Below are 22,610 nucleotides of genomic sequence, written 5' to 3' on the forward strand. Positions count from 1 at the left end.
AAGCTTTTATAGGTGAGCAATGAACATGTGTGACCTTCCATTGAAGGTCCCTGATTTTACTAGGAATGACAGGATCTTGGAGTGTTTATAGGCAAGGATGTAGAATTTAACCACTGAAGATAAGGCATGCATGCCATCATGATAGTCATAGAATTTAATCGGAATTGTTAAACTCAAAGGGACCATTGGTATTAAAAGCTGGTCATGGAATCCCTTATGTTCCAACATATCTGGATGATGATGCTCATTGTTATGGGCTGAATTGCGTCCTCCCTCAAATTCATTTGCTGAAGCTTTAAATTCCAATGTGAATGCTTGGGAGATGGGGCTTTAAAAAGGTATTTATATTAAATAGGGTCAGAAGGGTAGGGGGGCCTCATCCATTAGAACTCATATCCTTATAAAAAGAAGAGATTCTCCCCTCCCATGGCCACAGAAAAAAAGCCATGTGAGAACACAGTAAGAAGGTGGCCACCTGCAGACCCAGAAGAGACCCCTAGAGCCCTCACCAGTAACCAATCATGCCAGCACATTTATTTTGAGCTTCCAGATTCCAGGACTATGAGAAAATAAATTTCTGTTGTTTAAGCCACCCAGCCTGGGATATTTTGTTATGATAGCCCCAGTAGACTAATACAATGATGATGATAATGGTGGCGGTAATAATATGAAATCTAGATTTGGTGAAGAGATGTTTGAAGTGAATCACCATGATGGAAAGTCATCGCTTCTCATCCAATCTCAGATGTGCACAGTTTTCAAATCCAGAGCTTTTTAAATGAAGGTTCAAAAAGCTTAAATAAGAACCTTATGAAAAAGAAAAAATAAATGAAACAAATAAAAAAGAATCTGTAATATCATCACAAAAATGTGGTGTAAGTATTTATCCTAAGCTTCCTCTGAGGAATCTGAGACTATTTACAAGAGTAATTTTGCTCCTGAAAAATAAAAATATTCAAATCTTTCTAGAGTGGAATGTAATAATGATTTGAGCTAAAGCTCATTCCTAGGTGGAAAAAGTGCCACTGTGGCCCCCTAGCCAGAAAGCAGACTTGAAGGTGGAAGAATATTGGCCCAAAGCTCTCACACTGTTGAACGGTTCCTGAATTCATAGGCTTCATGTATTCTGCAGGATGCATAAATGTCTATATAGGGTACCTGATCTCTGAAGTAAAGTTACTTTGGTATGAGGGACCAAGTAGAAGTATTTGGAATGAACCTTTTTTTCCCCAAATAGTAAGCACAAAGCAGCACCATATCCTTGGGCTACTTGGAAAAATTAGTGCTGACAAGAAATTTGATAGATGCGGAAAGTGATTCTTGCATTTCCAACAAGTTCCCAACAAGTTGTTGATCTCCATCTGAGACTACCTCAGCTTGACTTCATTGTCCACATCACTGTCAGCATTTTGGTCAAAACCATCCAACAAGTCTCTAGGAAGTTCCAAACTTTCCCATATTTTTCTGTTTTCTTCTGAACGCTCCAGACTGATCAACCTCTTTCCTGTTACCCAATTCCAAAGTTGCTTCCATATTTTTGGGTATCTTTACAGCAGCACCCCAATACTCCTGGTACCAATTTACTGTATTAGTCCATTTTCACACTGCTACTAAAGACATACCTGGGACTGGGTAATTTATAAAGGAAAAAGGTTTAATTGGCTCACAGTTCAGCATTGCTGGGGAGGCCTCAGGAAACTTCCAATAATGATGGATGGGGAAGCAAACAGGTCCTTCTTCATATGGCGGCAGAAAAGAGAACTGCCAAGCAAAAGGGATAAAAGCGCCTTATAAAACCATCAAACCTTGTGAGAACTTACTCACTATTGCAAGAACAGCAGCATGGGAACCACCACCATGATTGAATTACCTCCCACCATGTCTCTTCCATGACACACGGGGATTCTGGGGATTACAATTCAAGATGAGATTTGGGTAAGAACACAGCCAAACTATATCACCCAGTAAAGGGATTGATGCTTCAAATGGTAGTTCTACTTTTAGTTCCTTGAGAAATATCCAAACTGCTTTCCATGGGGGCTAAACTAATTTACATTCCCACCAACAGTGTATATGCATTCCCTTTTTTCTGCAATCTAGTACCTTTTTTCTGCAATCTAGTCAACATGTTTTTTTTTTTAATGATAGCCATTCTGACTGATGTGTGATGGTATCTCACTGTAGTTTTGTTTTGTTTTGTTTTGCATTTCTCTGCTGATTGGTGATGTTGAGCATTTTTCATATGTTTGTTCACTGCTTGTGTGTCTTCTTTTGAGAAGTGTCTGTTTATGTCCTTTGCCCACTTTCCTGGAGTAAGCCACACATGTGCTGTCTTGCATTCTTTAATGACCAACTCATTGCCAGCAATAGACAATTCATTCCTGTTAATGGTACAGTTCGTAGCTCTACAATAGACTAAAAAAAATAAATCTTAACCAGATCATCTTCATCTTACAATGTAAAAATATTTTCAATATTTTTAACTCAAAGTCTGTGCATGCCACTGCACTTGATGTCAATTACGGAATTAGTAATGAATTGAAGAAGACACTCTAGGGAGGATAAGAAGAGGATTTACTGAAGGTTATTATATGACATACTGAATCTTGGGTAAGCTGAATAAGCAAAGTGAAAGTTGTCTTTCAGGAATAACTCATAAAGATGCACCAAAGAAGTTGCTGTTTCTTCTATGATGAGGAAGCTGCCTACATTACTGGGAAGCTGCATCTACTTTTGCTAGTTCCAGAAACAGACAATACCTACATGGAATAGCACCAAAAAAGTGAATGTTCTTCACTTAATTCTCAATATCTACAAAGCTAGTCATCAAATACTAAGGTCTCTGAGGAATATTTTTAAAAATCAGATATCTTCACATCCACACTGACAGCAAAAACAGAAGTAACAGATTGCAGCCACCATCGCACGTCTGTTCCAGACTTCATACAAATGGACCTTATTGTTAAAACTTAAATCCCATTACTAACCCCATCTATAAAGAGATATCATTTTAGTTTTAAGTCACTAAAATCCAAGAAGTAAAACTAGAAGGCGTTTGGCACAAATATTGCGCATCATATCCTCATAACTATAATGAATAAGAACCTTCTTAACTTGACAAGGGTATCTATATTTTTAAAGTATATGTTATTTGTAATTGTACACTTTAAATCATTTCAGATAATGCTGGGATCAAGACCACTATGCCCCCATCATTATTTTCCATTGTATTGAAGACCCTCATCTGAGAAAAGAAATGGAAATAAAACAGAAGGTGTGATGAACAAGTTATAAAAATAATCCTATTTGCAAATTCTTTTTTATATAGCAGGTATTACCAGAACAATATCCAGTAAGAAACCACCCAAGATTCAGTAGCCTAAAGCTTATGTTTCTAGTTATAGTTGGCTACAATATGGCTAAGCCAGTGAGAGTTCAAAAGAAAGGGAGGAAAAGGCTATTGGAGGATGGAGGAAAGAGCATCCTACAGATGTGATGCTTAAAAGCTTTGCAATGTTGTTGCCCGTGAAAACACAGAAAATAGGAAATATACCTGATGCATTACATGACCTAAGCAGGTCCTACATAGAAGTTTTAAAGTGTTTCTAGCTTCTTCTCACTGCATTTAGTAGAAATCAGGAGACATGTTGGAGAAGGAATTACTAAATATTAAGGAATCAGAACTCGTATTTAAAACATAAAAATACTTCTCATTTATAACCTCTACAGATAACAAACTGTGCTGCTACTAAGAAACATATGGATTCCTGGATGCGTCAAATTCAGAGCACCGTAGGGAAAATATGCTGCAAGACAAAAACAAAGTTGTAATTGTCAAACACTTTGTGAAAATCACGGAGATATTTGAGATGATGCTTTCTAAACTCTTAATAGATACAAGGCCTTTAAGAATATTATGGGGACCAGGTGTAGTGGCTCATGCCTATAAGCCCAACATTTTTGGAAGGCTTAGGTGGGACGATTGCTTGAGCCCTAGAGTTTGACACCAGCCTATGCAACATAGTGAGACCCCCATCTCTACAAAAAATAAAAATTTACCCAAGCATTGTGGCACAGGCCTATACTCGTGAGGCTGAGGTGGGAGGATTGCTTGAGCCCAACAGGTCAAGAATGCCATGAGCCATGACTACACCACTGCATTCCAGCCTGGAAGACAAACTGAGACCCTGTTTCTCAAAAAAACAAGAAAGAAAAAGAAAAAAAAAAAAGAATAGGAACATGCTGACAGATTCTTACTCTAAATAATAAGGCTTGGAAGAATCTTAAAGGTTCTGTTTCACAACATCTGCACAGGGAGTCCATGGAAATGAAAGGCAAATCTCAATGATAATTGTGGTTGTGGCTTTTGTCTGATGGAATAAACCCCCATAACGTTCATAGAAAAATTAGGAATTATATCAGTTTGGACAAAGTGGGACAGTTTAAAATGAAATGATAAAATAACTTTGGACCTCCAAACTTCTACTAAGAAGGAGGATGAAAAAACTACTAATCTACAAACACAGATTTTTATGGAACACAAGTTTATTATTATAGATAAACTTGTGTTCCATAAAAGAACATATAGCTGAGAAGATAGAATTCAAAGCCCAAGAGAAGAAATAAGGGTCATGTAAAGTCACTGCCATAAATAGGCTGAACAATAATCAAAGAACTGAAAAGACATGTAACTAGATGACTTTCCGAATTGCTATGGAACAGTCACTGTATTTTTTTCATCTCTTTTCTGAATGTATCTATAGGAGTTACATCTTACCTGTCACACCATTATACATTAGCAGGGTGGGTAGAGAAGGGGCAGATAACCTGTCTCTTTAGTTCAAAGGTCTTCCAATTGAAAATTTCAATGGAAAGAATAATACTTAAGGGACCGCACCACAGGAGGAACACCACCACAGGAGCCTCCTCAGCCACAGCTGGACATGATTTAGATGATGAGGTCTTGTATCTCCAACTGAGCCTGATGCTGTAAGTGAATGAGATTTGGGAAAGGGGCCTGGAGAAAAGGAAGGGGAGTTACAATGTTTATTGGAGGATATGTGCTTTGAAAGCAGGGGCAGACTGCGGCAGATTGTATTTCTACAACTGTATGTCTTGCTGCATATGGTCTTCCAGAGCATTGCCATTTCCCCATCAAGACGTGGAGTCTATCCTGTCTGCTTGCATGTGGGAGAGACTTTACGGTGTCTTGACTAAAGGAATATGGCAGGATCATTCTATGTGACTTTTAAGATTAGGTCAAAGAAACACCACCTCTTCCACCTGGCTCACTCTCTTGGGACACATGCTTTTTATAGCTCTGAAATGCCATGTGAAATGCCTCCATTACCCTCAATCCAGCATGCTTGAGAGGCCGTATGGGAAAATAACATCCAAAAAGGCGAAGATGCCCAAGAAGCACCAACTATTTTAGCCCTCATTGTTCAAGACTTTCAAGCCTACATACCAGACATGTGACGGAAGAAATGTTTTATATGATTTAAGCACCAGCCAATTTCTGACTGCAACCTCGAGATACCCTGAGCTAGAAGTATCCAGCTGAGCTGCTGCTTGCAAGTTCCTGACCCACAGAACTATCTGATATAATTAAGTGATGGTTAGTGTTTTAAACCACTAAATGTTGGGGTGATTCATTATACAGCAATAGTATCTGAAACGCTCAGTAAATTACACACCGTAGTATTGGCTCTTGAACAGAGGATTAGACTAATTGAACAAAGTCGAAAAGTAGGAAATAGAACAATTTTTACATTTGCAATTTATATGTAAAAGTGCTTGTCTTGCCAGGTAGTAGACAATTAAATGATTATTCAATAATGCGATGGGAAAATTATTTTCATGATAAGAAAGCGAAGTGCATTCCACCTCACACCATACCTGAAAACTCAAACCTTATGTGGAATGAAGAGAACGGACAAGTTAGTGTGAAAAGCAAAACTTTAAACTTTTAGAGAAAATTATCTTTATATAAAACTCAGGGCAGGAGAGGACTTTGAGAAGCATGTACAGAGGACAAGAGGACTTTGTTCCTGAGTTTAGCTTCCTCATCTCTGCATCATGGCTTGGACGACGAATCCCCGATCCCACTGTGCTCACTCCAGTATCCAGATGCCAGATTCCCCAGTTCCAATGATTATGAAGTTCTAATTCCTGCTATTAGATTCCTTTCTTACTAAAAAATCTACAGCACTTTTTATTTCCTTCACCAAAGAATAAATACAATTTCATGGCTTATTTTTTGCTCAATATGTGTTGAATAACTGGAAGCATTAATATTGCTCAGTGCATTAAGTAAATCTATTATAAACTGAGGAAAGGCAAAAGAAAAATAATATCAACTTTTTACCTTAATATAGATGCTGTAGGTTGACTTCATCCACGCAATATGTAATGCCAGAGCCTTTAAAAATTATCTTTGTAATACAGTATTAGTTCTCTAAACGTACTCTAGAGCAACTCTAAACAGAGAAGACACCTTTGATGTATCACTTCAGTCAGTGAGAACATGTAGTTCACACAGATTTTGAAAGCCATTTATTGTGTAAAACAGAAGAATCCATTCCAAAAATGTTCACTGTGTGTTTTTTTTAAGTCCACCTAGAGAGTTTAATGTAGGTAGATTCTGTGGGCTCTACTGTTACGTGAGTGACTTAACACATATTTCAACTATTGGAGGAGGCCAGTTGATCTAGATATACAGAACAATTTTCCTGTTCAAAAGTTAATCAAAACATACAAAAACAACTATATGCTATCTGGACATCTTAACTCCATCACAGTATAAAATTAACAAAATTTGTTTCTTTATAACAAAGTAGATTTGGCATCAACTATCAACATATCTATGAAACTCTGAATTCATTAATTTGACATTTATTTTTACTGTTAGATTAATATTCTTTTAACAGTCTGAATTTGCACGTTTAAAATATCATTCCCTCTGACTAAAGGTAACTAACTTTTTAGGTTACATTTATATGTGCCAGGAAGGTATCATAGCCCATAAATAAGAATAGATTTTTGATGTTGTCACCACAAAAAAAAAATTAAAAAAACTATGTTGGGGAGGTGATGGATATATTCATTAGACTGAATAAATCTTTCTATAACATATGCATAGATCAGAACATCACATTGTACTCCATAAATATACCCAATTATTGTCAATTTAAAATAAAAAAGAAAAATAAATGATTTTTAAAATTAAAAAGATCTTTAAATACAACTAAATATTGTTATCTACCAAAGAAATCTTAACACAGTATGATTTAAAAAACAGTATACACTGTTAAATCTATGCAATTACCTTGGTCTGTAATGGGCATAACATATTGTACGTAGATAAATGGTAATTTATATGACTGCTTCAGAATAAGTAAGCTAAGTAACTAAAGGGGAATGATTACAGAAATTGTAATCAGATAGGATAGTGAAATTATTCCTTGCTTCTGTGAAAGAATGAATATCATATTTTCATGAGGGATACAGCCCTTTTTCAGCTAAGCTTACTTTTTCACTCCAAAGTTTCCTCATGGCACTTTTCATTTCTGCATTCCTCAGGGTATAGATTAGTGGGTTCAACATGGGAGTTATAAAAGTTAAAACCACAGTCATGGATTTATCAATGGGAAAGGTGGAATTGGGCCTTGCAAACAGGAAGATGCAGGGGACAAAGAATAAAATGACCACAGTGATGTGGGACGCACAGGTGTAGAAAGCTTTGCGTTTCCCTTCCAAACTCTGAGTCTTAAGAGAGTGTAATATGACCCCATAGGAAAGTAGGAGAGTAAAGAAGGCGACAGTACAAATTGCTCCTCCATTAGCTACCATAGAAAGTCCAGTGACATAGGTATTGGTGCAAGCAAGTTTCAATAAGGGATACAAATCACACAGGAAGTTGTCAATGACATTGGGGCCACAGAAAGGGAGCTGATAAATAAAGAGAAATTGAACCAATGAGTGAAGAAAGCCTCCAATCCAGGCCACCAACAGCATGAGAACACAGACTCGACGATTCATGATGCTCAAATAATGAAGAGGCTTACAGATGGCCACGTATCGGTCATAGGCCATCACCACCAGAAGAATGACTTCAGCACCAGCAAATAAATGATCCATAAAAAGTTGAGCCATACAGCCCTGAAAGGAAATGGTCTTTCTTTCAGAGAGCAAGTCAACAATCATTTTGGGAGCAATGGCTGTAGAATAGATGGTATCTATAAATGATAAAGAAGCCAGAAAAAAGTACATGGGGGAACCCAGGGACTGGCTGGCCATGATGGTCACCATGATAATCAGGTTGCCCATTATCGTTACAATGTAGATGAGTAAGAATGTGACAAATAAAACTTTTTGGCCCTCAGGGTTCTGTGTGAGTCCCAAGAGGATGAATTCAGTCACATTGTTCTTATTGTTCCTATTTTCCATGTATTCTTCTGAAGTATTGGACTCAGGTGTCAGAGCCTATAAACAAAAGGGTCAATGATAAATTTGAGATTATTTGTCAGAAGCTCCATGTCAAAAATGTGATGCCTTACTCTACCATGTTTTCCCTGACCAGGACCTCACACAGGTCAGCTTATTAGAAAAGGAGTGTTTAGAATATTCTTCCACAATTATCCTTTTCATTTTTATAAATGGGTCATGGATGAAGCTGGAAACCATCATTCCCAGCAAACTATCACAAGAACAGAAAACAAAACACTACATGTTCTCACTCATAAGTGGGAGGTGAACAAGGAGATCACATGGACAGACACAGGGAGGGGAACATCACACACCGGGGCCTGTCGGGGAGTGGGGAACTAGGGGAGGGATAGCATTAGGAGAATTACCTTATGTAGGCAATGGGTTGATTGGTGCAGCAAACCAATGTGGCACATGTGTACCTGTGTAACAAAACTGCACGTCCTGCACATGTACTCCAGAACTTAAAGTATAATTTAGAAAAAAGAATTTAAAAAATACAAATGTATTGCTTTAACCACAATGATGAGGCTTCATGGTTTTAACTGGAAGGTATATGTGAGTGAATATATAGTGATGCTCATTTGTGATGGTCAGGAGATTTTTCTATCCTTTATGCATCAAAGCAAGCCAAGACATATTTAAGGGTCAGAAGGAGAGTAAAAGCATAGACATAAATAAGAGATAACTTAGTAAAGGCATATGGAAATAAGTAAAGGCCATAAGCTGAATGAAATATTGGTAAGCATTTTGGTTGAGAGTCCTGAATGAGTTGTGAATAGAAGATTGTCAGATCCCCAGAGCTGTCAATCAGGAGGTGGCCTGGAAGCTAACTCAGCATCAGTGTCAGCACTTACTTCTAGGAATCTTTATACATTTGGGCCAAAGAAAAATTTTAAAAATCAGATTTTAAACTTTAGGATAGGTCAGTAGATAAGATTAGCTTTCTTGGAAGTTCCATCTTTGAGGCTTCTGATATTTTGTTGCATATATACATAATTAAATACCTTTACTGACATTTATAAAACTATTCTGCATTTATAATGGAAAAATAAGTACTCACAATTTACAGAAGCTATCTGAGCACTCAGGAGATAACCTCCAGTAGGACAGTCTCTCCTGTTGACAGTTTGTACTTGTAACACTTATTTATTTCAAGTACTCAATAGACATTTCACTTATTAAAATGTTCTTTGGAGCATTACTATTATTCTAAACTATTGAAAATTATCACTTTGGATGATTCAAAATTCTGTATTTTATCAATATTATATTTTATGAAAACATATATATCTGATTCAAACATTTGTAAGATTCTTCAAATTTCTTAACATATTCAATAAGAATGAGTAAGTCATTAAGAAATACTCAGAAAATGTGAATCCATGATAGGTATTCCACAGTAACAATTGTTACAAAATATAAAAACTTGTATTCTGAAAAATCTAGCTACTAGGTACATTTATGCACCTACACATACACCTTAATAGAAAGGGTAATTTCGTGTCCATGGAAAAAGAGGTTATAAATTTCTTAGGTACAAGATCTATAGAAACTTAGGGAAAATGCCAACATCAATTTCTGCCTGAGTTAATTACGTGAATATGTCCCTATTTTTAGGGTTTTAAAATCGTAGTGAGTAAAACTGGACACATCCTGTTTTGTACCCAGTTGATCCCCTAATCTACAAAAAGGTACTTCAGAATAAATTAATTTTAATGATACATGTCAAAGAGCTATGGAGAAAGACAGATGGTGAATTTTCACATGGTAACGTCAATGTTATTTGGGGCATATGCACAAAAGAATAGAAATCACAGACTGAAAAAAATATTTGGACACTGATGTTCATAGCAGAATTATTTACAATAGCCAAAAATGGAAACAACTTAAATGCCCATCAATTAATGAATGAATAAACAAACTGTAGTATATACATACAAGGGGATATCGTTCAACCTTAAAAAAAAGGCAATGGAACTGTGATAATGCTATAACATTGGTGAACCTTGAAGACATACTAAGCCAGACACAGAACGACAAATACGTTATGATCTCACTTTTACAAGACACCTAGAATCGTCATATTCATAGACACGGAATGTACAACAGTGGATACCAGGAGCTAAGGGGAGGGGGTAAGAAAAAGTTATTGTTTCATGGGTATGGAGTTTCAGTTTAGGATGATGAAAAGGTTTTGGAGATGGGCAGTGATGATAGTTGCACGACAATGTGTTATGTATATTTTACCACAATAAAAAATAACAACACAAATAAAACATCAGCACAGAACCAGGACATTTAAAAGTACTATATACAAGGTAAAAAAAATATAAAGAACTAGAGTAATCCTTACTATTATCAATGTATTAAGATATAAGATAAATAATTGTTGCATTCTCTAAATTACATAAAGCAATCTAAATGAAGCCATTATAAATAATAAATATAGTCACTTTGTATTGTTTTGTTGTGCTATGCATTTTCTATATTTCAGTATGTCATTAAACAATTCTAATTAAAAATTTAGGGAAAATTATTGCCATTGTATTTATTCTAATATTATTCTATAAAATGAAGAAAATGTGTAAGGTGTCTTATTCTTGGAGGTTCTGGCATAAAACGCTTGAGATTAAGTGATAAAACCTACTTCTTACGAAAGATGTATAACTTATTCAAATAAAATCTATTTTATCCCTATCATAATAGCAGTGAAAAATTTTTTGTAAATTTGTTACCTTGGTTTTCTATTTCCTCCTTGGTCACTTGTTCCAAATCCAGGCTTCTACAGTTTTTTCTTTGGTCCTAGAAGATGACTGCCTAGTTTGATGAAAATAAGTCAGAATTGAAACCCTATGAATCCAGGCGTGACTGCAAAGAAAAGAAGAGGGCAAACGGTCACTAAAGTTGCAAATGCTTTGTCACACAGGGGTGTATCTCCTTTTGCCTGAACAAAGCATGATCATCTTCTCCAACTTTTGTAAACATTTTCATTTGGACTATGGGATTATCCAGAGTTGGTTTCAGGAATAAACAGTTGATATGACTGATGAATCACCAAATTGAAAAGATGTCATTGAGAAATGTATATATCAAAGTTAAAGAAATTTAAAAGCTCCTTATTATGTTTACTGACCTCATTGATTGAACGAACCTTTTATAACTTCCTTAGTCAATAGTGCACAAAGATAATCTAGAAACTTGGCTCAGTTTTGAATATTTTGAAAGCACTCATATGTTCATATGACTGCTTTAGTATGGTTCATGTCCAGTAAGGTAACGGCTTTTATTTTATCTTTTGACAGTAACATTAATACCTGAGGAGAAACCTTCTCCCAGGTAAAAGAAGATATGACTTAACAATAAACAACAAAATATTTCACTGAGTTGTTCAAACTGTTTGTTCCCATGGCTGCTCATTCAGTATTAATTCACTGAGGAATCATGCCCCAGAGAAAAGAGCCCTTCCACATGATCTTTCTGGGGTATTCTATATTTTTAGAAGTTTCTCCTGGACAATTACTTTTAAGTGTGAAAAAAGTAGCATTGTAGCATCAAAGAGCAAGCCCCTTATTAAAACACAAAGTTGCATGAGCAAGATTAACTTGCTTCTGATTAATGAGTATACAGTTGAAATTCTCAACTCTAAGAAAGCACCAGAGTAAAATGGAAAGCTTAAGGTTTTGTGTGTGGCAAACATACTTAATGAGAATAGCAAAGATCATTGATAATCAACTTACTAAAAGTTTTCATCCAACTCAGATGAGATAACATCCACATATCAAACCCAACTCAGAAATGTTGCCCAGAGAGGGGAAAATTTATGCACCTCTTAAAAAGAAATATAGAAACAAGTAATTAGGACCTATAATTTTAAAATGATTATTATGAAGAAAGAAGAAAATTAAATATGGAAATATTTGACACTTGATATTCAGATATCTTTTATATAACAATGGCAGCTCCTAAAATCAAAATCTCTCTATACATCCTCCAAAAAAATTCAATGCATACAGCACAGCAAGTACATAATATCACACATAACTAGGACATTCAGCATAACTGACACTGAGAATACTATAAATCCCAAATTACCTCTAAATAGAGAAATAAACATCAAATCCCAGCAGAGAGATCTCTGCAGCTCCAAACAGAGAGAAAGGTAAGGGAACCCTGAAAAGACTGTAGAGAACAGGAGAGGGAAGTAGGAAGCCTAAGGGAGATGGAGCACAGCCAGAATCACCCACAAAAGTGTAAGTCACACTAATTTCAAAATCATTAATGAAAGAGGTTTGATGTCTGATGAAGCAGGATGTTGAGCAGAGGGAAAGAATGAAAATATGCAGGACCTACGATGGTATTCTCCTGTTCTCCAAAAGGCATCACTTCTGGAAGAGATGAGGATAAGTAGCAAGGAAATGTACTCTTGGGAGACCTCATGGTAAAGAAAAGTAAAGAAGTGAAAAGAGGAAATTAAAGTCTTGAGGAAACAAAGAAGCATGACAAAATCTAAAGGTATTTTAATTCTTCCTTCCTCACTTAAATTTCACTATGCTGAAAAAAATATTAAAAAGGCACCTATGAACTAGAAATCTTTGAAGACACCCCAAAACCTTAACTCTTACTCTATCTATACAGAGGCCTGGTAAGAAGAAACCACAAAAAGAGAACCGTAACATTTCAATTCATTACCCCCTCTGAGAGAACCAAGAGCAAAGAACATTTACAAAAATGTGTAGGTTGGGTTTCAAAAAAAAAAAAAAAATCATTTCTGCTAGATTTGTATGCAGGATTTGTTCGTGAGTGCTCTAGGGAATAACACCTGTAACAAAACAGTGGACAGAGAGAGACATTAACACGAACGTAATTGCATCAAAGGCCAGTATTATAGGAAACTTTAAGGTAGGGGTGGCCTCAAAGATGTCCTAATCAAGGTAAACAGGTTGAACCTTTGTACCCTTAATTCCATTTGTAATTTGATGCAGGCAAAGATAAGCTAGGATGTAGCATGCCTGACATGTATGGGTAAGTTTAGTCTCAAAATAAGGAAATTATCAGACTCAGATTGAAAGATATTCTGCAAAGCAAGTGGGAGATGTTCCTCAAAATGTTAATGTAAGAAAAAGTTAAAGAAGTACTAAAAAGCTGTTCAGGTTAAAATAAAGTGAAATAGCAACTAAATTTAATGTATGACCCCAGATTTGATGCTGAACTCCCCAAAAAATTTATGTAGAAAACAGTGGGCCCAGAGTGGAGTCACACACCCGTAGTCCCAGCTACTCTGGAGGTTAAGGCAGGAAGATTGTGCGTTCAAGCTCAGCCTTGGCAAAACAGTGATACCCTGTCTCCAAAGGAAAAAAAATAGTAAAAAGAAAACATTATTGTAGAGATCTTCCACCTCTCTGGTTAGCTGTATTCCTAGGTATTTTATTCTGTTTGTGGCAATTATGAATGAGATTGCATTCCTGATTTGGTTCTTGGCTTGATTGTTGCTGGTGTACAGGAATGCTAGTGATTTTTGTACATTAATTTTGTATCCTGAGACTTTGCTGAAGTTGTTTATCAGATCAAGGCGCTTTTGGGCCAAGACTAGTGGGCTTTCTAAATACAGAATTACGTTGTCTGCAAACATAGTTTAAGTTCCTTTCTTCCTATTTTCTTTTACTTAATCTAACTATAGTTAAGTTTTTACACCAGAGTTTTTTTTACAGCAATTCTCATCTCCAAATTTCTCAGTGTGTATATGAACGGATTCAACATGGGTGTGTGATAACTGTATAAAACACAGTCATGAATTTATCAATAGGAAAGTTCAAAACAGGTCTAACATATATGAAAATACAGGGAACAAAAAACAGGACAACCACGGCAATGTGGGAGACGCAGGTAGACAGGGCTTTACGCCTCCCTTCCTGACTGTAAGTTTTAAGGGAGTTTAGGATGACTCCATAGGAGATTAGTAGAAGGGTGAAGATGACCATACAGGTTGCTCCACCACTGAAAACCACAGTGAGGCCTATAAAGTAGGTATCAGTGCACGTCAGCTCCAGTCATGTCTAAATGTCACAGACAAAGTGGTCAATGACACTGGGGCCACAGAATGGGAGACCATACACAACTGCAATTTGAAACACGGAATGTACAAAACCTCCAGTCACAGCCACCACCAAGAGAAGGATGCAAACCTGTCAATTCATGATGGTCAAATAGTGCAGTGGCTTAGAGATGTCCACATAGCGATCACAGGCCATCAACACCTGAAGGAAGATCTCAGTACTACCAAACGAGTGGTCTATAAATAACTGGCCTATGCAAACTGGGAAGGAAATAGTCTTTATATCACAGAGTAAGTCTACAATCAATACGGGATAAATGGTGATGGAATACACAGCATCTATAAATGACAGGCAGGCAAGGAAGAAGTACACTGGGGAGCCCAAGGAGGGGCTGGCAATAATAGTCACAATAAGCACGTTTCCCACCATAGTCACAGTGTATATGAGTAAAAACATGACAAATAATGCATTTTGCACATCAGGATCCTGAGTTGGGCCAAGGAGGACAAATCCTGTAACATTGTTACTCAGTCCTATTCAGTATTCTTTAAAACTTGTGTCGCAGTTGAGAACTCAGGAGAACAGGACGTGTAATGAAGTAGTGAAGAGGAATATGATTACATCCATGATGTCACAGAGCACATCTTCATTGTTGTATCCTCAATAGTGATTTACACAGACGATAAATATTTTGTAAGTCTCTACTGAGTTCCTCATCTCCTCAAAGATTTTATTTTGAGCCTACAGGCAGAGTTTCTGCTTCTAACTTTTAGTGAATATTCTGTATAGAAGAAGAGTGAAAGGCCCAACAGCCATTCATATATTTTATAACTCCTGATTTAAAACGTATTTCTTAGCACAGAAGTCAGCTATGACATACAGGCAACAGACTATTGGTCTCAGGAAAGTTACTTTCTCATGATGGTAATAAACTCTAAATAAATTAACGAAGACTCAGTGCTTTGAGTTTGTAGTTGTTGCAGTGTCTTTACTGTATGTTCTGTGTAGCATCAAAAATAACATCTTCTGAGATCTCTCACTCAGTACTATGGCATTCCACAGTTACACGTTCAGTCCTTCATGCCTCGAAAGATGTTCAGTCTTTATAAATATCTCATTAAATGTCAAGAGTCTGGACATTAACCTGTATAAATAGTAAAGTCCTATTTATCACATTATTCACTGTAGCAATTACTTGGTCTGACCCTCTGTTCGCCTTATAAGAAGCTGTACATCTCTGCATCTTATCCTTACCTATTCTACAATTTTTTTTATCATATAAACATACAGTATCCTGATTTTCAGCAAATAATTTTGATCTCAAGAAAACTAACTGATGGCTATCACCAACTGCCACATTAGCTGTGAGTATTTTTTTCCAGATTCTTCAGGTAAACTAGATAATGACACAGGAGAAAATCGACAGTGTAGAGTTACAGAACAGTGGTAAATGGTTTTATTTATAACACTATTTAGATACTGAGAGTACTCAAAAATAGAACCTTAGTGTCCAGATTAAAAAAAAAAAAAAGCATACTCAAAGAGAAATTCTAAGTTCACTGGAAGATGACATCAATTTGATTCATTTTCTGAATACATTTACATGTCTGTCTCAGTTTGCTCACTGGAAAACAATGTGATTAAATTAAATGAACTCAGAATCCTTTCTAGTCAACCATCTACAAAACCATTAGTGCACCTGTCCCTTATTCTATTCTGCTTTTGTTCATTTTTCATATATTTATAATTAAATGGCAATTTCCAAGCTCATGACTGTTGCATGAATAATGGCGGTCAGTGGTAAATGTTTCATGAGTAGTGTGAATAACTTATGACTACAGATTTCCCACTCAATATGTGCCTATTTCAGATCCAAGAAATCCTTGGAGAGAAAGCGTAGCATGTGGTGAATAATATGGACAGAGGAGCCACACTGCCTCAGTTGTAACTCCAACTTTACCACTTACCATGTGACTTTCAGTCACTTACTGAACTTCTCTAAGTCTCACTTACATTTAAAAACTCTAGCATATCCATAAGACCACTTCTTTCCTAAGTAAAAGCATGTCTCTATATCTCCCCAATTTCATTGCAGGAAATTGAGACCTTTCGCTCATTTTTACAAGCAATGATAGATATTACAAAAAACATTACACTTAGAAGACCAGATACCAACTGAAGACATACTCTACCTTGGGCAGAAAGTTAACTTTTTTGATATCTCCTGGGTTGTTCTATCAGAAAAATAATTCTTCCATTTTTGTGTGTAGACACAATCTATGAATTTTACATCAACAATATTTTAGAAAGAGACAGTAAGGTCATTAAAGACTAGTTAATTAGAATATTTGGAACAAATTCAAATGAAGTAACCTCTCTGTACACTTTTTTCTTACAAAATTGCTAGAGATAAAAGAACTGATTATTGCTAGGAAGAATAACTAAATGACAAGTATTGTGAAATGCCTGCATTATGAAAAAAATAATTTTAAAGTAAATTGAATAATAAATTATGCATTTCATGTTATGAAATATTTAGGTAAGGCAAGTAATATTTCAGCCAGAATAAAAGACAACCAGCCCCAGGTTCTCTTCTCTAAAAATGTTCCCAGTAAGGAGGGCCTTACCCTTCCTATTAGAAAGTCCATGTCCAAGAAGCCCTGAGGCTCAGAGGCAGAGAGCCTAAGAAGGAAAGTTGACTTTCTGATTCTTGCAAAAATAGGTAATCACAGTGCTACAGTTTTAGGTTAGAGTACTGGCTTTTGATCAAGACCTGCATCTATGTCAGATATAACAATAACGATCTGTAGCCCACTGATATGGTTTGGCTGTGTCCCCACCCAAATATCAACTTGAATTGTATCTTCCTCATTTTTCTCTTGCCACTGCCATGTAAGAAGTGCCTTTCACCTCCCGCCATGATTCTGAGGCCTCCCTAGCCCTGTGGAACTGTAAGTCTAATTAAACCTCTTTTTCTTCCCAGTCTTGGGTATGTCATTACCAGCAGTGTGAAAACGGACTAATACATTCATTAACTCAATTTTTAAATTTTATTCCCATATCAATTCAATAACTGTTTCTACAATAAAGAAATTTGTATTTGCCAACAAGGGAGCAGTATTCAAGGACTTCCATTGTTACTTCCATGACTTGGCTTACCACTGGGTCCATTGAATCCCTACATCTCATTATACATTTAGTTAAATATTGGATCTCTATGTCATAAAAGCCTTAAAGAGTCCCATAAATACCTATCTGAACCAGCTAAAATATTTATTACATAAATACTTTATGTAGACACTTATCACATAAGAGGGTACACTAAAAGTTAGTCATTTTCAACTTACCTAATACATGGATTAAATTATTCCACCCCAAATGTAATATGTGTTACTGCTAAAATTCAAAGAGCATGTCTATAAGTGCTATGCTGTGTTACTGGCAAGTGCTAAAACTGCACAAACATGTTTAATTCTGAAGAACTATCAGATATGGTCAAAGATACTATGGTTTAAATTATGATTCCAAGATGAAGAACTAATGTAAAAATAGGACCTACATCTCAATATCAGTGTGGAAGTAAATCCTTCCTCAGCCAAGTTTTATATGAGATGGTAACCCCAACCAGCACCTTGATTACAGTTTTGTGAGAGACCTTGAAGCATGGGAACCTTCTAAACTAGCCTTAGTTTCCTGACCTACAAAAATTGACAATGAGTACATATTGTTTGAATCACTAAGTTTTGAAATAATTTGCCATGAATAAATAAATAACTTATAAATATATCTAGAATATGCTTCAAATATTGGGAAGCATGCGAATAAACATTTAGTGAATCTATGAATCAAAGAAAAAAGTATAATGGAAATAAGCAAATATTTAGAAATCAGCAATAGGAAAAACATATCCAAATGTGTAAGGTGTAATCAGAACAGTACTTAAAGAAACATATATAGCTATAAATTCTTACGTTTTAAATAAATGTTCAAAAGCAGCCATCTGAACCTTCACCTTAAGAAGCTAGAATAAGAAGAGTATATAAAAGCCAAGGTAAGTAAATGAAAGGACATAAATATAAGATCAAAACCAATAAAATAGAAAACATAAAATAGAGTAAATGAAAATAGCCAAAAGTTGGAATTTTATAATGAAATTGATAAATTGCCAGCAGGAGTGATCAAAAGAAGAGAAAATGAAATTACCAACATCAGAAATCATAAAACAAATAATGACCCATAGATCCTTTAGACTTAAAAGGTTAGGAAAGGATTGTTATGAAATACACCATTTCAATTAATTTGACAGATTAGATGAATTAGGTAAAATGTAGGGAAAGGGCAACCTTCTAAAAACTGCACGCACAAAAAAACTGAAACACCTCATATCTCTTTCCAAGTAATGTGCTTTCGTTACGTGTACCTAACGTGATAGTGCTTCAGAAAACCCTAAAGAATAACTTTGTAGGAATAAGAAGTAAATTTAGCAAGTTTATAGGACTCAAGTGTCAAATAAAATATTCCATTTCCTTTATATATACTTGCAACAATGACAATTGGAATTTTTAAAAAATTAAAAATCTGTGATGAAATCTGAAAACATAAATACTGAGGAATAGATAAGGAAGATCCCTACATGAATATAAACTACAAAACTCTTCAAAACTAAACATTCGAAATACCTAACAGATATACTGTATTCAGGAATTAGAAAACTCAACATTGCTAAGATGTTGTCAGTATAGGCTGATTTATGGATCCAACTTAAAATGAATACAACTCCAATATGCTCTTTTTGAGATGTAGACAATTGTTCTGCACGCTGCTCTGCAAAGTGACTTTACCACTTCCACATCAAAGATTATCTTCTATATCTGTAAAATCTCAAATCTGGGTGGTCATGTGATCACTGTGACAAATAGAATATGATGCAAGTGACATTGTGTCAGTTCTGGACATAGCCCTTAACTGGCTGGACCCAACTACTTTTTACCAATGGGATATCTGACCACCATGTAAAAAGCTGGACTATTCTCTGGAGTGATCTTGTGTTCCTTCATTTAAAGAGAAAGGAAGAGGGATCCAGCGCATCTCTTACTGTGATCCCTTCCAATAGGCTATAAATATGAATTGAGTTATCCTGCGTTTACATAAATCTCAGTTATCAGTTGAATAAGACAGTGACTTCAGTCCTTGCCAAACAAAACAGAAGAAATACCCAGCCAACTACTATCTGAATTCCTGATTCACAAAATTTTGAGATAAAATAAAACGATGGTTGTATGAAATCACAAAATGTGGAGTCCTGTACTACACACGAAGAAAGAACCAGAATAAAAAGTGGCAAGTCAAGGTATAGTGCTTCCATAACAACAATTGAAAGTGTATGGCACTGGCTTTAGTATACGAAAATAGGGGCCTCCAGGATATTGTAAGTAAAGGCTGAAAATACAGATGTAACTGTTCTGCAGGCTACAAAAAAAGTCAGTCACTATCCAGTGCTGAAAAAATTTAGTAATTCTGTCACCTATAATAAGGCAGAAAATAAAAAATGTACTTAATAGGTGGATTTGGCTAAAATTTCCAAATAGAATATTGAAAGTTACAGCTGTTTCTTATAGCACTACTGTACCTTATAAGTCATATATTTTTAAAATATATATATGTATTACTTAAAAGATTAACTGTTACATTTTCAGACAGAATTTACAAGAAACATAAAAGAGCCAGAACTTGATGGTTTCAAAGATAAAAATCGTTTCCCTTTCCAGTCTCTGCAAAGAGTTAAGCACTCTAAAAGTAAGAAAGGTCATCAGAATAAAAGTCATTTCAAAGTTGTGGATGTTAAGACACGTTGAAAAGACTGCAGAAAAATTTAATGGTGTGTCTCAAAAGTACTTTAAACTGTACAAACATAATTCTAAGATGCTTAAGAATATTTTCTGATGGCAAATAGAGTTTCAGCTCAAATCTGAGAAGAGCCAGTTTCAAAGACATTTGTGAATACGGTGCTTGTATATTCCCCAGGCCTTTAAATAAATTACTCAGAGGGAATCACCGTAGCCTTCCCTTTTGAACAGGAGCATCTATTTTAATTACGTGTTCCTCCCTTTCTCCATTCTGTGCCCGGCATATGGAAGAAATAACCTGACTCAATAGATGTGTAATAGAGAAAAATCATAATTTAAAATGTGCACAATAGGACCTGAACCCTAGCAGCTCCATCCACTCTCAGTCTGGATATAGAGGCTGAGATCTTGAACTTCAAACAGATGCCATGATGGGATGACTTCTTAATTGAGCTGGGAGCATCTCAGTCCTGCCTTCCCACTTTGGGATCCTTGAATTATCCTTAGAAGTCTGAATATTTCACTGGGAAGACCTTGTCTACATACCTCCTTATCTACAGGAGAATGGACAGTCTTATTCTAAATATTGTTAACTTTTACACAAGAGTTTTTCTGTAGCATTTCTCATCTCTGAATTTTTCAACGTGTATATAAAGGGGTTCAAAATGGGTGCAATAACTGTAAAAAATATAGTCATGAATTTATCAATAGAAAAGTTTGAAACAGGTCTCACATATATGAAAATACAGGGAACAAAAAACAGGACAACCATGGTAATGTGGGAGCTGCAGGTAGACAGGGCTTTATGCCTCCCTTCCTGACTGTAGGTTTTAAGGGAGTTTAGGATGACCCCATAGGAGATTAGTAGAAGGGTGAAGATGACCATACACATTGCTCCACCATTGAAAACAACAGCGAGGCCTATAAAGTAGGTGTCAGTGCACGCCAGTTCCAATAACGGGTACACATCACAGTAAAAGTGGTCAATGACATTGGGGCCACAGAAGGGGAGAGTGTACACAACAACAGTTTGAAACACAGAACGCACAAAACCTCCAGTCACAGCCAACACCAAGACAAGGATGCAAACCTGTCGATTCATGATGGTCAAATAGTGCAGTGGCTTACAGATGGCCACACAGCGATCATAGGCCATCACCACCAGAAGGAAGATCTCAGCACCACCACACAAGTGGCCTATAAATAGCTGACCCATGCAAGCTGGAAAGGAAATAGTCTTTATATCACAGAGTAAGTCTACAATCAATACGGGAGAAATGGTAGTGGAATACACAGCATCTACAAATGACAGGCAGGCAAGGAAGAAGTACATTGGGGAGCCCAAGGAAGGGCTGGCAATAATAGTCACCACAATGAGTAGGTTCCCCACCATGGTCACAATATATGTGAGTAAAAACATGACAAATAATGCATTTTGCACATCAGGATCCTGAGAAAAGCCCAGGAGGACAAATTCTGTAATATTGTTATTCTGTCTCATTTACTCTTTTTCAGAAGGTGTATCAGAGGTGAGAGCTCAGGAGAACAGGACCTGTAATGAAATAGTGAACAGGAATATGATCACATCCATGTGTCACAGAGCACATCTTCACTGTTGTATCCTCAATAGTGATTAAAACACAATAAACATTGAGTAAGTCTCTACTGAGTTTCTCATTCAAAGAGCCCATCTTCCCTTGATGACTCTATTTCTCCTCAAAGATTTTATTTTCAGCCACAGGTAAAGGCTTCTACCTCTATGTTTTAGTGAATATTCCATACAGAAGGAGTGTTAAAGCTCCAATAGCCATTCATATATTACATAACTTCTTATTTAAAGCATTTTTCTTGGCACAGAAGTCAGTTATGATGAATAGGCAGTGGGTTCTTGGTCTCAAAAACCTTACTCTTTGGTAGTGGTAATAAACTCTATATAAATAAATTGACATAGCTTTAGCCCTTGGTGTTTGTATTTCTGGTATCTTTATAGTATGATCTGGTCGCACCAAGAATAACATTTTCTGAAATATCTCACTCAGTACTCTGGCCTTCTACTATTAGACTCCATTCCTTCATGCCTCGAAGGATGTTCAGTGTTCATTAGTCTTTCATTACATGCCAAAAGACAGGACTCTGAACTGTATAAATAACTATTATATTTTTATTACATTGTTCCCTTTAGCAATTACTTGGTCTGACTTCCTGTCCACCTTATAAGGAG

General features: G+C 36.1%; 2 protein-coding genes and 1 pseudogene across 2 annotated transcripts; all 3 read right to left on the bottom strand.

Moving 5' to 3' along the window:
- Positions 1-7,494: 7,494 nt before the first annotated feature.
- LOC103235814 (olfactory receptor 4A15) lies at positions 7,495-8,537 on the bottom strand. Its single transcript, XM_007998915.3, is given in 2 exon segments — positions 7,495-8,465; positions 8,468-8,537. Coding segments are annotated over 2 exon segments (1,041 nt in total).
- Positions 8,538-14,138: 5,601 nt separating this feature from the next.
- Positions 14,139-19,600, bottom strand: LOC103242067 (olfactory receptor 4A8-like; annotated as a pseudogene).
- A 1,278-nt stretch (positions 19,601-20,878) lies between these two features.
- Positions 20,879-21,890, bottom strand: LOC103235806 (olfactory receptor 4A8-like). The gene is made up of 2 exons (XM_037997622.2): positions 20,990-21,890; positions 20,879-20,880 (listed from the first exon to the last, which is right to left on the bottom strand). Coding segments are annotated over exons 1-2 (903 nt in total).
- Positions 21,891-22,610: the final 720 nt, after the last annotated feature.

This window comes from Chlorocebus sabaeus, chromosome 1 (assembly GCF_047675955.1).
Source record: "Chlorocebus sabaeus isolate Y175 chromosome 1, mChlSab1.0.hap1, whole genome shotgun sequence".
NCBI lineage: Eukaryota > Metazoa > Chordata > Mammalia > Primates > Cercopithecidae > Chlorocebus > Chlorocebus sabaeus.